The 19,601-nt window shown below is 36.5% G+C and overlaps 1 protein-coding gene across 2 annotated transcripts in view; it reads right to left on the bottom strand.

The window, feature by feature from the left end:
- Window positions 1-19,601, bottom strand: part of LOC106869316 (choline transporter-like protein 2) — a 160,334-nt gene that overhangs the window by 119,384 nt on the left and 21,349 nt on the right. Inside the window, exon 1 of one of the 2 annotated variants that reach the window (XM_014915013.3) lies at window positions 932-1,581. The exons of the other annotated variant lie outside the window; for it this stretch is intronic. Coding sequence (XP_014770499.1) covers window positions 932-953 — 22 coding nt within the window. The 5' untranslated portion in view covers window positions 954-1,581. Of the gene's footprint in view, window positions 1-931; window positions 1,582-19,601 lie in introns of those variants that run through there. 2 annotated transcript variants of the gene reach the window in all.

Genomic DNA, 19,601 nt, shown 5'->3' with positions numbered 1-19,601 from the left:
CAACAATAACCACGAGCCAAAGAGGAAGGGAGATCTCTACTTGATGGCTGGACTCGCCAGAAATAACAGTCATAGCTCCTTCAAATCACATCTGCCGTCTTAAAGGACACGCTGGGTAACAGTATCTTGGGTTCTCAGCACAGATGATAGTTGGAATACCTTTTATCAAAAAGTTACATAAATATATATAACTTTCTTGCAAAAGAATAAAGTCAATAAACAGCTGAAAATAATGTTTTAGTGTTCTATTTAAAGATAAACAGCTACGAGTCAATATACTTCTACGTGGTCGCTCGACGTGCTAAAAATAACCGCTGGAATTTGAAATTGCATTACGATTTTTAAAATGAATATTGTAGTTTGGGATACATGTTCGGATGGCCGTTGCTGGTGTGCCTTTGATCATGGGTCTCCTTGAGGGCACACCTGACGCGGTATACCAACAACAATCACTGTAACCAACTCTTAAGTCTGCTCGAACTGAGTCGATCGGAGTCACAATCAATAACAACGCAACAAAAAGAAGACACAGTTGTTACCCCCCACATCGCAACCCGTCAAGAATAAAGCAAACCACAATAACGGATACCCACATCAAAACAGTTACAGATAATAAAACAGGCCACGTTTCGTTAACAAAGTGCAACAAGTGGTTTTCACAGTGTGTGTGTGTGTGTGAGAGAGAGAGAGAGAGAGAGAGAGAGGTGGGGGACAAAGAAGAGAGAAAGAGAGAGAATTGAAAGAATTGGCAAAAGATTGTGATAAGAGTGAGCGAGCGAGAAGAGATTGTGTAAACGAAAAATGCAGAGACCGATACACAGAAAATATAAGGCAAAGAGATACAGAGAGAAAAGCGTGTGAGGTAGACTGCATGGTAAAGAAAGAAACACTTAAGAAATAAAAGTTTTTGTAAACAACAATTGATTCTTACCTGTCCTGGCAGTCGAAGTCATAGTTTAAAGTACTATATCTTATTTAATAGTAAAATATTTAAAATGGAAACGATCGACAGATCCGTTGAAAGAATCAATGAGTTGCATAAATAATATTATTTATAAATATTACTTTCTTGCAAAATGGAAAGTCAAGAAACTGTTGAAAATATTGTTTTAGTGTTCTATTTTTTCATCCTGTGAAGTTTTCAAAATAATAAAAGATAAAAAGTTACTTCTTCCGTTCCTGTATTTGTTTTTAAATACCGTATTTAGAATATGATTTCCTTTTTTTTTTTTTATTATTAACCTTTTATGTGTTAGGTTTTCTCTCTCTATTTACTCGGATATTAGATGGTAGTGGTTAGTGAAATTGTTTTTATTGTAATTATGGTGGTGGTGGTGGTGGTGGTGGTTGAAATACTTGAGTATGGCAGCATCGGACAATTGAAAATGAAATATGCTTTTAAAGACTTAAAACTATCAAGGCTGGACAAAGAAGACAAATGTCTAAATGTCAAACAATAATAAATAGCAGCAGTAGCAACAGAAACTCGTAAGTTTTCGTTTTAGTAGTAAATAAACACCGAACACGAAACAGTCGCTACAAGTATTTACGCTGTACACAGTAAATGGATCGAATTAGTTTAACTTATTAAGTCTCATTATATATATATATGTATACATATATATATATATATATATATATATATATATATACACACATATGAATGAAATGAAGGCAAAAAGAATTCTTTAACACATCTTTAATTATAAGTAATATATTGGTGTGTGTGTGTGTGTGTGTGCGCGCGCGAGTATACGTGTGTGTGCGTGTGTCTGTATGGTGTTCCTATATAATAGAATCGGGAATGATCTAGTGCGCCAAGAATTCAATTTCGGATGTGTATAATTTAAACATTATAAATTATAAAACAAACAATATTAAAGAAGGGATTTTTTTTTGCCCTCCCTCCTTCCGAAGAGTAACACCCGCACGATTTTCACTCTGAAAAATTACCCAGATTTCTTCATTTTTGTGACAGGGCATTGAAGAGCTGTGGGCCTTTGAACCCTAGGCTATTGCAGTACAATGGTATAACACTTGATGTTGAAATTAGGAACTAGCCCTTCTAGGATTTTCCATACGTATATTATTGCATATCTCTCATGTCTTTGCTCCAGAGGGAAAAGTTGGTTTTTTCAGCCTATCTCTGTAGCTCATCCACTGCACTGCTCAATCTTTTTTGTGTAGTGGCGTAGGACTGCTTCAAACTCCGCTGTCAGTTTGGCACAATGTGGTGACCGTAACTGGGAACAGTAGTCCAGGCGGCTGAAACCAATGGTTCTCCACAGGGTCAACATAGTTTCTTGGTCTCTTGTCTTGAAGGACCTCAGTATCCATCCTGCCAGTTGTCTGCATCCAACTCATTCTCACTTTGGATGTAAGTGAAAACAAGCCCCAGTGATGGGTTGCAGAAAGTTTATTGTTTTTTACATACCAGGAGCTTGCTTTCCCTCATTGTGTGTATGTGTGTGAGTACTACTAAAAATCCGTAATTTGAGTTAGTCTGGGGGAAAAAATTGGTAGTTTTTCAGAGTAACACTCTGAAAAATTACCCTTTTAAAACTGTTTCTTACTTTCACTCCAACCTCCGTGCTTGCGGCTCTCGCCTTGGAATTTAAGCTAACCATTGCGGCTTTTTGCAAAAGATCGAGGGCAGCTACGGAGAATAATCTTCATCATCATCAACATCAATTTAATTTAAGAAATATAAATATTGTGTGATCGGTGTTTGTTTAGTTTGTGAGTGATTTGTATAAACAAGGAGCGTGTATGTGTAGAGATGGAAATGCGTCTGTCATTTGTGCTTGTACGGTACTACTAAAGCAGCGCGGACCCGAACGCGCAGTCGCGCGTCCGCGCTAGCTAGTCTTGAGTGGTCGATCCTAACCCTAACCCTATCCCTAACCCTAACCCTGTCCCTAACCCTATCCCTAACCCGCGTGTGCAAATAAATATGTGTTTAGGGTTAGGGTTAGGATCGACCACTCACGACTAGCTAGCGCGGACGCGCGACTGCGCGTTCGGGTCCGCGCTGCTTTAGTAGTACCTGCTTGTACTTACAGCACTCTTTAGTAAAACCAGGGGGGGGGGGGTCTTAGATCTTCGAACAAAAACCTGTGACCCTGAACCATCACAACAACTGACGACCTCGTACGCACCGTCGCATTAATTATTCACGCTCGACAGCCATGAAGACCAAGTGCACCTTCGAAAAACGAGCCTTCCACAAATCCCGAATGAATATTGATGCTCAGTCGTCTCAGTTACTGTTACATACTGTACACAAAAGTTTTTTCCATTAAAAAATTCAAATCAAAGGTTTTTTATTGCTGATTTTCCAGTTTGGTGATTCATTTGACAGAGGTAGTAGAGAGACAATGCGATGATAAATCTGAGGTTGGATCTTGAAAGTTTGGATGAATGCTGCCTCAGTTAAATCTCTTGTGGTTCCAAATGATGTCATCTGTAGTACAGCGTCGTATTGTCTAATTTTGTTTTGCAAATGTTAGGAATCTTGGTCAGTTGATGATAACAGTTTCTTCAATAGCTCTGGAGGTTGGGGATTGTGGAATTGTTGGGAATGTTTTTAACTTTGGTGTTATATGTATTGCTTGAATTTCTTTGACATATGAAATATATGTATTTTCACTGGGTTTGTAAAAGAGTGAAAATACATATATAGTTGTGTAGCTCTCGAGTTTTAGGGATTCACACAGACACGCAGACAGACAGACACACATTTTCATCTTTATATATAGATATATATATATACACACACACACGCACCCAAACACACGTATATATATGTATATCAATATAAATATATGAAAGTCAATGAAGTTTCGTAAAAGAAGGTGATCATGTACATATTTTCTTGCTGTTGTGATTATAACACCTTGTTGTAAACAATGTTCCTTGTTTTCCCTTGTGGAGCATATGCAAATAGGTTTTTTTTTTGCTGCCCACCCTTGAGCAGCCAACATACAGTTGTCCATGTGAGAAGCGGGGCTCTTCCAAGAGAAGACCAGCTACAGACAGTGCTCATCTGTTATGTTCGGGTTAAAATTTCATCAACATCAAAAATATATGAATTTTCATGGGAGTTATGGCCGTTATGGATAGAATATAATTTCCAAATTGCAGACAAAATTTACAATCGATAAATGTCTTAGAATACCAGTCTCTCATCTGGGAAGGCCTTGAAATCAATGTTACCAACTGGGGACTATGTGTGTCGCAGTGATAATAAAAAGACTCAAAGGAGGTTTGCAACGAAATAATTTTACTCAATATTTTGCAAGTGAATCAGTGGAGGCAAAGATGCGTCTCATTTACTTGACAATTTATGCACCACATTGCAGAAATCACAATGTAAGTATATCTGAAAGGGTAATACATCTACACATATGTATACATATACATGTATGCATATATATCTATACATATACGTGTACATATACATCTATATATATATACATATACATCTCTCTCTCTCTCTGAAAGTATCTGCCATTACAGTATCGAAATGTGATTGTTTCAGTTAGAGGAATAACGTGTACATATACCTCTCTCTCTCTCTCTTTCTCTCTCTCTCTCTCCCTCTCCCTCTCCCTCTCTCTGAAAGTATCTGTCATTACAGTATCGAAATGTGATTGTTTCAGTTAGTGGAATAGTTTCATTTTTAAAGTGAAAGTATTTGGCATGAGTGTTTTTGTTTCACTTTTGACACGTAATGCTTAAATAGTGGAGGAGATATTATGTTGCCGTGGGCTCGAACTCTGCAAGAAGTTAGAAAATTGTTTTTGCTAAAACACAACTGGAACCCTAAGTAAGGCATGTGTAAAATTTGAATGAAATTGGTTGCGTAGTTCTCGAGGTTTAGGGATACACACACACAGACAGACAGACAGACACACATTCTCATTTTTATATATATAGATTCCCAGATGATATGATATCAAGTACACTTATCTATAGCAACATATTAGGTCAAATGATTTCTATTTTGGTATCCTGTAAGGATACATAAATATTATAAGGTTTAGAATTGAACTAATAAAATACATTAATGCAAAAATCATTACTGTAACGATTTTTATAGTTTGATTTGTTTGAACACGCTTTTGTTTTTTCTCCTAATTCTATTTGCTTATTTGTTTGTTGACACAGTTTCAGCTCGAAGGATAAAAAAAAAAATCTGTACTTGACTACAGTGAAATAAGCCAACAAAGAAGCCTCTACAGGGTCGCTCGCCTTGCTATAAATAGCAGCCAAGTTCTCCCTTCAAATCACACCATAACATCTTCAAAACTGGAAAGACATATTAGATAAGAAAGAGACTGGTATTCAAACGAATAAGATGCCTGGAACATCCCTGATGACTAGTCTGCTTGATTCGGGCCAAGTTGAGGATAAACAGCAGCAGCCTTAGGAAAGAGCTATATGAAATGACAATCATTTATCTATTCATGAGAATGATAAATATTAATGAAAGGGATCTTAAAAATTAATTACATTAATTTTCTAATTTATTTACTATCATCCAATAATGAGGAGGTAAAAAAGCACCATGCCAACATTAAACAATCAATTGTTTTAAAATCCAAGTCAATTATACAGATGGGTCACCCTCAAGACAATGGAGTAAAGCATGTGACTACTTGGAACTTTCAAAATAACACAAATATGAACTTCAGATTACATCTGGTTTTGTTTTACTATTAGCACCAGTATAACTGTATGGTGAAGAAGCTTGCTTTGCAACCATGTGGTTTCAGATGCAGTTCCACTGCACATCACCTTGGGCAAGTGTCATCAATCGATCTATTGCTTCAGGTCAACCAGTGCCTTGTAAGTGAATCTGGTAGACAGAAACTGTGTGGAAACCTATTATGTGTGTTTGTGCTTGTCTCCTCTCCCACTGCGTTATTTGTTAAGTCCCTGTAACTTTGTAGTTTAGCAAAAGGGTTTGATAGAATAAGTACCAAACTTAAAAATAAGCTCTGGGGTCAATTCATTTGACTAAACTCTTTATGGAAAGGTGGGGAGGGGGCTATTCCAGCATGGCTAGAGTCTAATGACTGAAACAAGTACAATATAAAAGACATTTGATGCAATGTGAGGGAATAATGACATCTTTAGATTCTATAAAAGAAATACCATTTACAAACAGTTTATCAAACCAAGAACTAGAACTTTTGCAATGAAAAGAACAAGGTTAAAAAATCTAGGTTATTCTCTAGAAATAGATAATTATTTTGTTGTATCTTAGGAAGGCCATTAAGCCAATAAACATATGTATTAGTTCTATTTCACTTCTTTATTATTCATCAATTAGTTAAATATTTAGTTAATTAACTAATCAATTGTTTGATTGATCATTTGGTTAATCAATCAATCAGTTATGGTTGTCAAAGTCCTTTCGGCCCCACTATAATTTCTATGACCACTACTAACAACATTGTAGTAGCAACTTTTGTCGTGCCCATGGCTGCCACCACCACTTAAACAGATACTACTGGATCATTGCCCACACAACACTCTCAACATGTCTAGATCAGTATAGACTCATGTTTCTTTACTCCTTTCATTTCCAATGATGGGCTTAATGGTTGGTGTTACAAAGGGCATCCAGCCATAAAAACCCAGCCCAAACAGACACAGTAGCATAAGGTAGTTTTTCTACCTGGCTAGCTCCTGTGAACCATGCTACCCATGCATGCATCGAAGATGGACATTAAATGATGATGTAACAAGCTGTCTGTCTTTGTTATTTTACTTTACACACACACACACACAATAGATAGGCATGATTCTGTATATACATGGCTGCATATACTAATATATATATATGTGTTTTGTGTGCATGGGTGTGTATATATATATATATATATATATATATATATATATATATGCTTTGTGTACATGTGTGTGTCTATATATATATATATATATATATATATATATATATATTAGCATTATCATCATTTAATGCCTGTTTTTCCATGCTGGTATGGGTTATATAGAGAGAGAGAGCATGAGAGAAAGAGAGAGAGAGAGCATGCAAGAGAAAGAGTGAGAGAAAGAGACAGATATGAAGTAATGGTAGAAGATGATTATTTGCCCAAAGTAGTGTGCAGTGGGACCAAACCCAGAACCATGTAGTTACTAAGGGAACTTTTTCAATCACAGAGCCACTGCTATGCCCACTGAATAAAATAATATATATAAAAAAAAAAATTCATTTTAAATTTTCGCAAAAAAATAAATCTTTAAACATTTCCGATATTTAAATGTTTCTTCCTACCTTCAGGTTAAATTCCTTAAAAAAGTTAAAAAAAAAAACAAAAAAAAAAAACATTCTGTAAAAAGTTGAATACATAAAATTATGTTTAGAGCATGGCTGTATGCTGAAATATTCTAATGTATACCCTGTTTTCAACAAAAATTAAATTATTCTATCCTCAGAGCAAGTTGTTTATGAAAAGCTAATACCAATCATAAACAAGTTTTTTTCCTCCCAATCATTTTATTTTTTTGTGCATGTGTGAGAAAGATGAAGATGAATAGAATGATTGCAAAAGCAAAAAAATCAATTATTTTTGATATCATGACAAGAAGATATGCAGGCAGATACAAATAAAATCTTTACAATCTTGAATATTTATTCTCATAATAAATGTATTGGTTCAAATAACAATTCTGTCAAAATAAAAAAAGTTTACTAATGTATGCCTGTGTATGTATGTACACAACGTGCATGAGTGTGGCTTCTTGTGTGGATGTATATATGTGCATACGTTATATAGGCATGGCTGTGTGGTAAGAAGCTTGCTCCCCATCACATGGTCTCAGGGTCAGTCACACTGAGTGGTACTTTGGGCAAGTGTCTGCTACTATAGTCTCAAGCTGACCAAAGTCTTGTGAGTGGATTTGGGATATAGGAATTGAAAGAAGTCCATGTGTGTGTGTGTGTGTGTGTGTGTGTGTGTGTATTAGGAACCCACAAAACTACCCACCATCTTTACAACAACAACTTTAGCCACCTGTTTTAATGCAATGCCTACCACTTATAAGATGAAAAAAAAAAAAAACACCACAACAGCCATGACTTTTGAAAACGTTCTTTCATGCTAAGAATTGTCGAAGCATGGAATAAACTACTCCTGTCAGTTGCAGCTTTCAGGACATTGCATCCTTCAAAAGGTTCGAGCTTCTTGAAATTTGCTAATGCTATTCCTAAGAACTCTGTTGTCCTAATCATGGCTCTTTTAATGTCCACTTCTGCATATATTGTGTTTTATTTGAGGCACTGTGCATGTACTTAAAGCTTTCATTGCTGTCTTTCTTAATTTGACCAACATACCCACTTTCTGTTGCCTTCTAAGCTTTTCCAAGTTGTAGTGCACCTGAGCATTGTGTACAATAAGTTCATTATACCCACCACACACACAAACAAACATACGTATATTAGTTTAAATGCATGAAACTGAGTTTTCAATGAATTATCAACTGATTCCATACATATATTTATCTTTTACTTTCTACATCACAGGTGATACACTATGATTTCCTGAAAATATACAAGGGAGAACCAATCTTAAAATCAAGCTAACAACTATAAATCCCTAATTTTATTGTCCTTCCGCTACACACACCTTTCCTACCTATTCTGGTATCAACTGAATGTATCTAGTTTCCATTACCTCTCCATGCATCTTAGTTATGGATCATCAACAGTCTCAGGTTCAATATCTAACTGCTTGTTTTTGAGTCTTCCTCTTGTCTTCTTCTATAAGTGACTTCAATGAATCAATTATTCATATGAATGCACAGAGAAAACAATAATTACACATAGCAATCTAGATTATATATGCATGTGTGTATGTATGTGTGTGTGTGTGTATGTGTGTGCATGCATGTGTGTGTGCATGCATGTATGTGCGTATGTATATGTGTGTGTATGTATGTGTGTGTGTGTATATGTGTGTGTATATAAATGTGTTTGTGTGTGTGACTGTGGTTTGTCTGCCTTCCTACTTAAGACTTTGCTAGATTGACTCTAAGACCCTTTGATTCTAGACCTTGCTTCCACAACTACAAGGCATTTTGTTCGATCCTCTGAAATTTTGTCATTTGCTGCTCTTAAATATATTAAGTTTCAAAGGGTTGAAAAGCTAAATAAACCTGGTAAAGTAATAGACTTGTTGGGTTGTCAAGTAAACTGCGGAGTTGAGATGAATAAGCTGGGTAAATTGTTATTGTTCTTTAGTCAGCACTGATAAACAAACCTATGATTAAAGAAGCTTTCTAGCCCTAACTATTACATTTTAATTTCATACCTTGTGTATCTAGGACTACATAATCTAACATGTGTGGAGGTGCAATGGCCCAGTGGTTAGGGCAGCAGACTCGCGGTCATAGGATCGCGGTTTCAATTCCCAGACCGGGCGTTGTGAGTGTTTATTGAGCGAAAACACCTAAAGCTCCACGAGGCTCCGGCAGGGGATGGTGGCGAACCCTGCTGTACTCTTTCACCACAACTTTCTCTCACTCTTACTTCCTGTTTCTGTTGTGCCTGTAATTCAAAGGGTCAGCTTTGTCACACTGTGTCACGCTGAATATCCCCGTGAACTACGTTAAGGGTACACGTGTCTGTGGAGTGCTCAGCCACAAGCACGTTAATTTCACGAGCAGGCTGTTCCGTTGATCGGATCAACTGGAACCCTTGACGTCGTAAGTGACGGAGTGCCAACAGCAATCTAACATGTCCTTGCCTTTTTTTCTTTTTTAAGAGAGGTATAATTTGATACTGATTTGGCTGCTATTTTTAGCAGGTTGAATCATCACAGGGGGGCTTTAAGTAGGTAGGTTGTTGTTTTGCTGCAAGTCAGCTCTGATCCTGTTGACCTATGATCAAAGGTATTCCAACTTGTGGCCACTTCATCTTTTGGATGACACCTTGAACTTTAGTATCTACTGTGTGTCCTTAGTAGTGGCATTTGATTCAAAGGATATTTAGCTGCTATTTCTAGCTGATCAAGGGATTACAAAAACTCGAAGTAACTAGGTGAGAATGGAGATAGCACTTGAGAATCTCATAATGCATTGGGCGTACCAAATTTGACAGTTTAGTCATAAGTATGATAAATTTTCAAAGGTATGTTGATAAACACTTAATCAAGAAAAGTATCACCATAAATTTATACAAGTAGGGCAACACAAATTATGCTAACAGTTTATAGCAAATTGCTTTATCTACGCTTTTACTTGTTTCAGTCATTTGACTGCGGCCATGCTGGAGCACCACCTTTAGTCGAGCAAATCGACCCCAGGACTTATTCTTTGTAAGCCTAGTACTTATTCAATCGGTCTCTTTTTGCCGAACCGCTAAGTTACGGGGACGTAAACACACCAGCATCAGTTGTCAAGCAATGGTGGGGGGACAAACACAGACACACAAACACACATACATATATATATATATATATATATATATACATACATACATACATACATACGACAAACTTCTTTCAGTCTCAGTCTACCAAATCCACTCACAAGGCTTTGGTCGGCCTGAGGCTATAGTAGAAGACATTTGCCCAAGGTGCCACGCAGTGGGACTGAACCCGAAACCATGTGGTTGGTAAGCAAGCTACTTACCACACAGCCACTCCTGCGCCTATCTGTTAATTTTTTTTCCCCATGCCTATCCTCAAGATATAGTTTAGCCACAAGTACATGCATTAATCAAATATACCAGCAAGGTTAGCTTTTAGAGTTGCTGACACACTTGATAAGCTATACTTTGGTAGATAACAGCAAATTCATTTAGCTGACAACTGAAACATAATAACAACAACAACAACATCATTGATAGAAAGTTTTGAAAGCTTTTAGTCGCAGATACCACCTGAAGTCATTTACAATTGGCATTAGATTAAAGTAGTCCAATTTAGGCATGGATAAACTTTTTATAACAGTGATCATAAGATATTGTTAACCATAAATCAAGCCACACTACTAAAAACAAAACAATTTAACAAACAATATATGAGGTATAGAGCGCACCCTATATTATACTAAGCCAATTATAAAAAAAAAATTAATTAAAAAAAGACATGAATGACAGAAAGAAATAAATTTTTTCAAATTAATACAATTTAGACGTGACTGGCCTTCGTGCTGGTGGCACGTAAAAGCACCCACTACACTCTCGGAGTGGTTGGTGTTAGGAAGGGCATCCAGCTGTAGAAACTCTGCCAGATTGGAGCCTAGTGTAGCCATCTGGTTCACCAGTCCTCAGTCAAATCGTCCAACCCATGCTAGCATGGAAAGCAGACGTTAAACGATGATGATGATGATGATGAGACCTAAAGACTATGTTACAAAATTTATTAGAGTTATGTTTATCATGACATTACCTGTGACATAGAAAATGTCATAAAAGACTGCATGTGGCCCTAGTGCCACAAGTTGCCCTTAATCTAGTGTAGATATTTTATAGAGTAGGTCTCTCACCCAAACCTCACATTGGTTTCAAATTTTGGCACATGGATAGCAATTTTAGGGGAGGGGATAAGTCAATTACATCGACCTCAGTGCTCAAGTAGTACTTATTTTATCAACCACAAAAGAATGAAAGGCAAAGTCAACCTTGGCAGAATTTGAACCCAGAACATAAAGATGGATGAGATGCTGCTAAGCATTTTAGAGCAAGCTTTATTGTCTTTGTATAGGGAGTGCATTCATCTCAATGGAGCTGAAGAAAGATGATGGACTATGAATAAGGAACTTTGAGATCATCTTGATGGTATACACGCCAGGCTTCTCATGAAGGTTCAAAATATGATAAAATTAATGGATGCATTCCATCACAGGTTCTGGAAAAGGGGCAATGAAAATGCTTCGAACATCCTCCTGAAAAACTAGGTTTGCATCCCACTATGCAAAATTTTGTTCTTGGACTTATGTATTCCACTCAACTCTACAATTGTTGCTCATCACAAGGAAGGCTTTGCTATCATTGTTGAATAATAGACAATATCAGTTTATATATTTTGGAAACTTCTGCACCCTAATAAAGAATGAAAACTGATCAACTACATTGATGTTATTGGGAGAAATACTCGACATGAAACTTAACCAAAGCTAATGGGGGAACAGTATTATGAAATGCATCTCAGTTGCAGCCAATGAAGAAGTAATTTTCAAGTGGCACAAATATTTTGGTAAAATACTACAATACAGCATAATTGTGGGTTCAGGTCTCTTACCTATAACTGACAGATAACATAACTCAATAGAAATGCCAATAGTTCTTTCTCAAGAGACATTAATGATTTCTAATATTGACTCTACAACCACAAATTCTGGGGGATGGTAATGGCTAATTAAATCTACCCAAGTATTTTACTGGTACCTTATTTTATTAACCTTAGCAAGCCCCTCTCCCAAACTGATATTCACTGTGTCCAATTCAATCCTCATCTCTAATCATTTGTTGCATTACTTCAACTCCAGTGCATTTAACTGACCACCCACCTTTTCTGTTCCTTTATCCATTTTCTCATATTTGTCTTGTACCCTGATCTTATATCTCTCTCTTTCCAGATAGGGAAACCATGTCTCTACCTCTTCAGCAAGACACTTGCTCCTGCTCCTCTATCATATTTTATGTCCCTCAATACTGTACCCAACTCAGTTGAAGAGTCTTGTCTTATGAGTACTTGGTGCTGGTGCCATGAAAAAGGCACCCAGTACACTCTGTGAAGTGGTTTACATTAGGAAGGGCATCCAGTTGTAGAAACCATGCAAAAGCTGACAATGGAGCTTGGCACAACCCTCTGGCTGGTCAGTTCATGTTAAACTGTCCAATCCATGCCAGCATGGAAAAAGAGATGTTATGTGGTGAGAAAATGAAAGGAACAACCAATGTTGTCAAAATTCAAAGTCAAAACATAAAAGAGTGCAACTAAATACAGTAAGGCAATTCATCTGTCAGTCTGACTCAACCAATTTATCACTTTTGCTGTAGTTATATGGGAACTGAAACTCAGAACTCACCTAAATAGAAACCAATCCAGTTTAGTTTTTAATAGCAAAATTTTAAAGAAATAAATAACTACTTAGAGTTATATGCTATTTCTTCTGCAGGATTTACTGCCAGGGATTGGTTAGCTTCAAGTAGAAAATGATTCAACTATTCTATAAATAAAATGTTTACTACATAAAATTTTGTCAATAAGAAAAGATTTGCTTGATAAAAAAAACAATTATTGTTTGTATTAATTGTTATTGTACGTGAATGTAATTCATTGGTACCTGATCTTCTCGAAACTATACAAACATGAAATTAATCTTAATAGGATTATTGCTTAATCACATTTAATTTTTTTTCTCTGCTAATTTATGCCATTTGGCCCATTAATCTAAACTTTAGCTAACTATTTTTGTTACATTTAGCTGTACAGATACGCACATAGACCAGGTATTGGCAACCTGTAGTCATTCCAGCCATAACCACTCCATTCTTTTCTCAGATATTGAATATTCAGCTGCTATTTCTAGTATGTTGAATGACCAAGTAAAGGCACGGTAGACCAATACCCTGTAAATCGGAACAGTATGACATCATAGTTGAGAGAGTAACAGTAAGAAGGGTAAATACATATTAAAAAAAGGCCAATAATATACAAATGTCCAGATTTACAAAAGCTAATTCCACTCATGTAAATATGGAAAAAAATTAGTGAAGAATCAATAAGACGACAGAATTGTTGAACGTATAAAACAAATAATATTTAAAATTATTTTTAATAATAAAAAAAAAAAAATGAGAAGTGCTTTATTTTTGTGAGCTCAAATCTCAATGGGCTTAATTTTGCCTTTTATTTCTCTACCATCAAATATGTACCATTAAAATACTAGAGTAAATTCTCTTGATTTCAGGCTCTTTCTTTTGAAAATTGCAAGAGAGAAGACCTTGAGTCTCTAAACAAATCTGGTCAAAAGACAATTATCAGTGGCTGAGGTAAGGTTCTAGCCAGATGGAAGGTGAGATGGTAGATAAAATTGTAAAAATCACGTCACTGATTCTCTAACCCGTTATAAGAGGTTGGTGACTGAATAAAGACTGATTTGGAACATGACAACCCATCCAACCCATGCCAGTATGGAAAACTAATGCAAAAACGAAGATAATGATAAAAACAAAATGATAGAAAACTTATTTTAAAGAAGAGAAATGAGATCAAGGGTGTTAGTTATATTGTGTGTTTTCTTTTCCTTGCTGAGTCAGGAGAAAGGAACAGTGTCCATGACCTTTGAAGGTACATCAAGACCAGTGAGCTTGATGCCTTTAATGTTCAGTTTAAACTGTTGCAGGAGGAGTATAAGTAGAGAGATGATTCTAGAGAATCAATGTTCTGGGAAGAAAAAGCTAAGCATAATAGTTGGCATGGAACTGGAAGTGTGGCGATGTTAAAGTATAATGAAAAGTGGAAAGGCAAGGGAGTCAGTTTTGGTAATCTTATTCCTGCTAGGCAGCAAGCTTGTATTTGTATTTTACCTGTGAAACATGTAAATGAACAGTCGTAATTCATGAATGGTAATTTATGTAACTCACAAGAATTCCATTGGCTTAAAATGCTAAGTTCAATTCTTTATGTGTCAAACCAGTGCCTGCCTAAGTAGAAATGTATCTTCTATCTATTTAATGTTAATGAAACTAATGTTAGGATGTTAATCTCTAACTCTATAGATCCTTGTGATAAACAGTTGATTTTGATTTTGATTTTGTTGGCCATTTATTATCACAGCTAATCAGAGCAATCATCTTGACAATAACTCTCACATGGTTATTGTTTGTAGCAGTCTTATAGTTTATTAGTTCACTTTTATGTCCATTTTCTTTATGCTGACATAAGTTGGACAAAGCTTCCTGAGGCAGTCCTGCAGTCAGATTCTTTCCTTGGTGCCAGCATTTGATTGCTTTCGAAAAATATACTTTATTCTGTGTCTATGCACATCAAACTACTAAGCAGGTGGTATTGCTTGAGATACATAAACTACATGTTTGATGGCCAAGTACACACACACACACACACACACACACACACACACACACACACAATGGGCTTCTGTATAGGTTTCCATGTACCAAATTTCACTTAGGAAACATCAGTCAGCCCAAAGCTATGGTAGGAGACACTTGCTCAAAGTGCCATGGGATTGAACTCAAGACCATCTGGATGCAAAATGAAATTCTTAACCACATGTCCTGCACCATCCCTGCTCTAAAGAGAAAAAAAATGTTTATCTACTAGTGGAATGGTCATATTTGAAAAGTAGTCCCGTTCTTTTCCAAGAGACAGGCAATCAATTATATACTGCACAAAATTCTTTCTATATTATCTCACTGACCAGTTGTAACAAGAAATTTAAATTCTTTATTCAAAAGATCAGATTATGCCAACTGTCAAAAATTGTATTTGTACCAACAACAGCTGTGACTATCGTAGCTTTAAAGAACTAGATATAATGAAAGATTAAATTGAAAATTATTTATTGCAATTCAAGCCTCTCTTTCAAAGTTTTAATTACACTGTATATGGTAACTTGAACAAACTTGTCTTGCCTTTATCAGAATAGACCTAGTGTTATCACTATGATTTTAATGCCTGTTTTCCTTGTTTTCCAAGTGTTAGGTCAACCTTAATCAAGAAGACTTAGGAACAAAGGTATATTAGTCATAATTTTTTCTAAGTTGGCATGAGTTACATGGACCTGAAAATATTAATCTGTATGAATCTGATACCTACATTGGCCCTTAGATGATATGATACAGGATGTAGATTAGAATTTAATTACAAGTCTTATCAACTAAAACTTTACTATTGGTATCTGCTACCAACTATTAAGAAAGGATCAAGGCAAAATCAGTCACCATAATCTGATAAGAAAAAAAAGGATCTGATTAAAAAATAATGTAATTGAACTAGGAATCAGAAACCCTATCAATATTGCCCCTAATCAACAATCACATAGTTCATATTTCAATTCTAAACATTGGTAGAATTCTTTTGAACCATCATTTCCTCTAACTAGGCTCTCCACTAACTACTACACCCAGCCTTTTCCTCTCAAGAACAGCATTCCTCCTGAAATTCCTTCCCTACAGATTTTTCTTGTTATTGACAAGCAGCTATTTCAGAAAGAATGTTAACCATGTTGATCTTACAAGGAGTGCCAGCAAGAGCCATGGGCACAGTACCTTTCTCCAGACTAAACCAATGAATAAAACCTATTTTTATGAAGAAGATAGTGCAGCCAATTGAATCATCACTGTTGTAGCTTACTAACAGGTTTTACTGACACCAAAGGGAAGAACAATAAAGTCAACTTTAGTTGGATTTGATCAGAGAATGAAAAACTAAGGATTCTGTCAACTTGCTCCGTTTTCAGTTAAGTAATAAACATTAAACAAATTTTCTATGTTAACCAGTGTACAATATTTTGTATTTAGTGAGTCTCTCATCACTACTTTAACAAATACTGTCAATATGAGGTTATAATAAAACCAAAACATGTCATGGGTTGTCTCTTGTATTTGTTGGCATGAAGGAAAAGATACGTCATTTACTAACTGTTTGTTTCTCACTGCATAAAAATTTCTAATCATCTCTTTATTGCTTACTGCATAATAATGATGATCATCAATGGTAAAAATCAAGGATATTTAGAAATACACAAGCTGTTAAATCTAGTTTATATCTTATCAGCTTAACTACTGTCTTTTAACCTTTAAATAGGCTACATTTATAAAAACTATGGTAAAAGCACAGCTGTTACACATAATATTAATGAGCCAAATCAAAACAGATTATAACATAATAATATGTTGTGATACAGCATTTTAAATATTTTTCTTACATGGAAATTGAATGAAAATTTCCATTGTGTCACTTTCATCATTTTATAGGCCAATGAGAGAGTCTCTGTGGTTGCATAAACTGCTGGATATAACAAAAAATCTTCTTCCAATCATATTCAAGGACATATAAGAGAATCATCATCATTTCCTGTTCACTTTTCTATGTTTGCATGGGTCAAATGTAATTAGTTGGGGTAGATTTTCTATGGCCAAATGCCCTTCCCATTTCCAACCCTCATCTGTTTCCAAGCAAGGTAGTATTTCTCATACCTAGATATGTTCTTCACAGAAGACTGGAAATAAACAACCTTGCTTATATGATGATACTCATTTACAATCATCATGTGATGTCTAGACAAAAGTACATCACACACAGAGACTTCTTTCACTTTCCGTCAACCAAATTTACTCATGAGGATTTGGTTGGCCCAGGGCTATAGAAGAAAACACTGACCCAAAGTGCCATGTACTCATCCAAAGTACAACACGGTTGGGAAGTAAGTTTCTTAACCACACAACCACACCTGTGGATGAAAATAAGAAGGAATAGTCATGGACGAACTGCCTCTGATTATGGGTCTACAGCAGTGGTTCTCAACTAGGGTCCCTTATATGACCCTTGGGGGTCCATATAAGATTTTGTTGTTAAAGTTTGTGAGCAATAAATTAGTTACACTTCTACAACACACAAAACATTTTAATTTTTTTAATAAAACCCTTACTCTTTTTTTTTATCTGTTTCAGTCATTTGACTGCGGCCATGCTAGAGCACCACCTTTAGTCGAGCAAATCGACCCCGGGACTTATTCTTTGTAAGCCTAGTACTTATTCTATCGGTCTCTTTTGCCGAACCGCTAAGTGACAGGGACATAAACACACCAGCATCGGTTGTCAAGCAATGTTGGGGGGACAAACACAGACACACAAACACACATATACATATATACGACGGGCTTCTTTCAGTTTCCGTCTACCAAATCCATTCACAAGGCTTTGGTCGGCCTGAGGCTATAGTAGAAGACACTTGCCCAAAGTGCCACGCAGTGGGACGGAACCCAGACCCATGTGGTTGGTAAGCAAGCTACTTACCACACAGCCACTCCTGCGCCTATATAATAATATTTAATTATAAAAAGATAATGGGATTTTTTAACATGGAGATTCATCAGAGTAAAATAGGAATCAAAGGGGTCCATAGGCAGAAAAATGGTTGAAAACCATTGGTCTACAGGATTAGAGCTGACTTAGGCTAAACATCAAAAGTCATCAGTTTTATTAATTACATTTGATTCACTGTTTTTGTCACCGATCTTACTTTAGTGCAGGTAAAAAATCAAGAAAATATACAAGCATGCATGCTGTTATATCTAGCTTTTAACTATTGTGTGCCATAGAGGTGAAAAACTGACAGAATTATTAGAGCATCAGATGAAGCTGGAACATTTTGGCTTCTTTTATTCAGAGTTCAAATCCCACCAAAATCAACTTTGTCCTTTGGATGTCTGTGAGTGGATTTGGTAGATGGAAACTGAAAGAAGCCCATCATATATATATATATATATATATATATATATATATATATATATATATATATGTGTGTGTGTGTTTGTCCCCCCAACGTCGCTTGACAACCGATATTGGTGTGTTTATGTCTCCGTAACTTAGCAGTTCAGCAAAAGAGACCGATAGAATAAGTACTAGGCTTACAAAGAATAAGTCCTGGGGTCGATTTGCTTGACTAAAGGCGGTGCTCCAGCATGGCCACAGTCAAATGACTGAAACAAGTAAAAGAGTAAATAATCATTATTTTGTGATAAAGTAAAAAAAAAAAAATTAAAAATAAAGTATTTCAAATTTACCAATATGTAAAATTTGGTGGTGTTTACATTGTAGATGTAGATGGCTGAGGATTGTCAGCGTCAACATCATCAGCTGATTCTGGCAGTTCTTGTTATTTGATGCATTTAATAAATTGGTCAAGAGTGCCTTGAACTGTCTTCTTTTCATCAAGGATTACATAAAGAGCAAAAGCTTTGTGATAAGCCTCCATAATCTTGGAAAAGTGTTGAGCATTTGGATCCATATCTTCAAACACAGCAAGATCTTTTTTGTGTATAAATGTTTGCTGCATTTTCTTAATGGTAAAATGAGAGAGACGATTGCGCTGGTATGGACATGTGGTGAGAATGGAGGAGGATAGCTGCGTGAAAAAGTGCCACACCCTAACAGTTGAGGGAACCCGTGGAAGAGGTAGGCCCAGGAAGACCTGGGCTGAGGTGGTGAGGCAAGACCTTCGTACATTGGGCCTCACCGAGGCGATGACTACGGACCGAGACCTTTGGAAATGGGCTGTGCGTGAGAAGACCCGGCAAGCCAAGTAAGATCGTTGCCAGTGCCCCTGGACTGGTTCTTGTGCGGGTGGCACATGAGATGCACCATTTTGAGCGTGGCCGTTGCCAGTACCGCCTGACTGGCTCCTGTAGGATTTTCGAGCGAGATCGTTGCCAGTGCCCCTGGACTGGCTTGTGCGGGTGGCACATAAAAGACACCATTTCGAGCGTGGCCATTTTCGTGCGGGTGACACGTAAAAGCACCCACTACACTCTCTGAGTGGTTGGCGTTAGGAAGGGCATCCAGCTGTAGAAACTCTGCCAAATCAGACTGGAGC

This window comes from Octopus bimaculoides, chromosome 1 (genome assembly GCF_046866305.1).
Source record: "Octopus bimaculoides isolate indiv1 chromosome 1, ASM4686630v1, whole genome shotgun sequence".
NCBI classification, from domain to species: domain Eukaryota; kingdom Metazoa; phylum Mollusca; class Cephalopoda; order Octopoda; family Octopodidae; genus Octopus; species Octopus bimaculoides.
The sequence above is the reverse complement of the archived record's forward strand: the minus strand, read 5'-3'. Positions and strand labels throughout refer to the sequence as shown.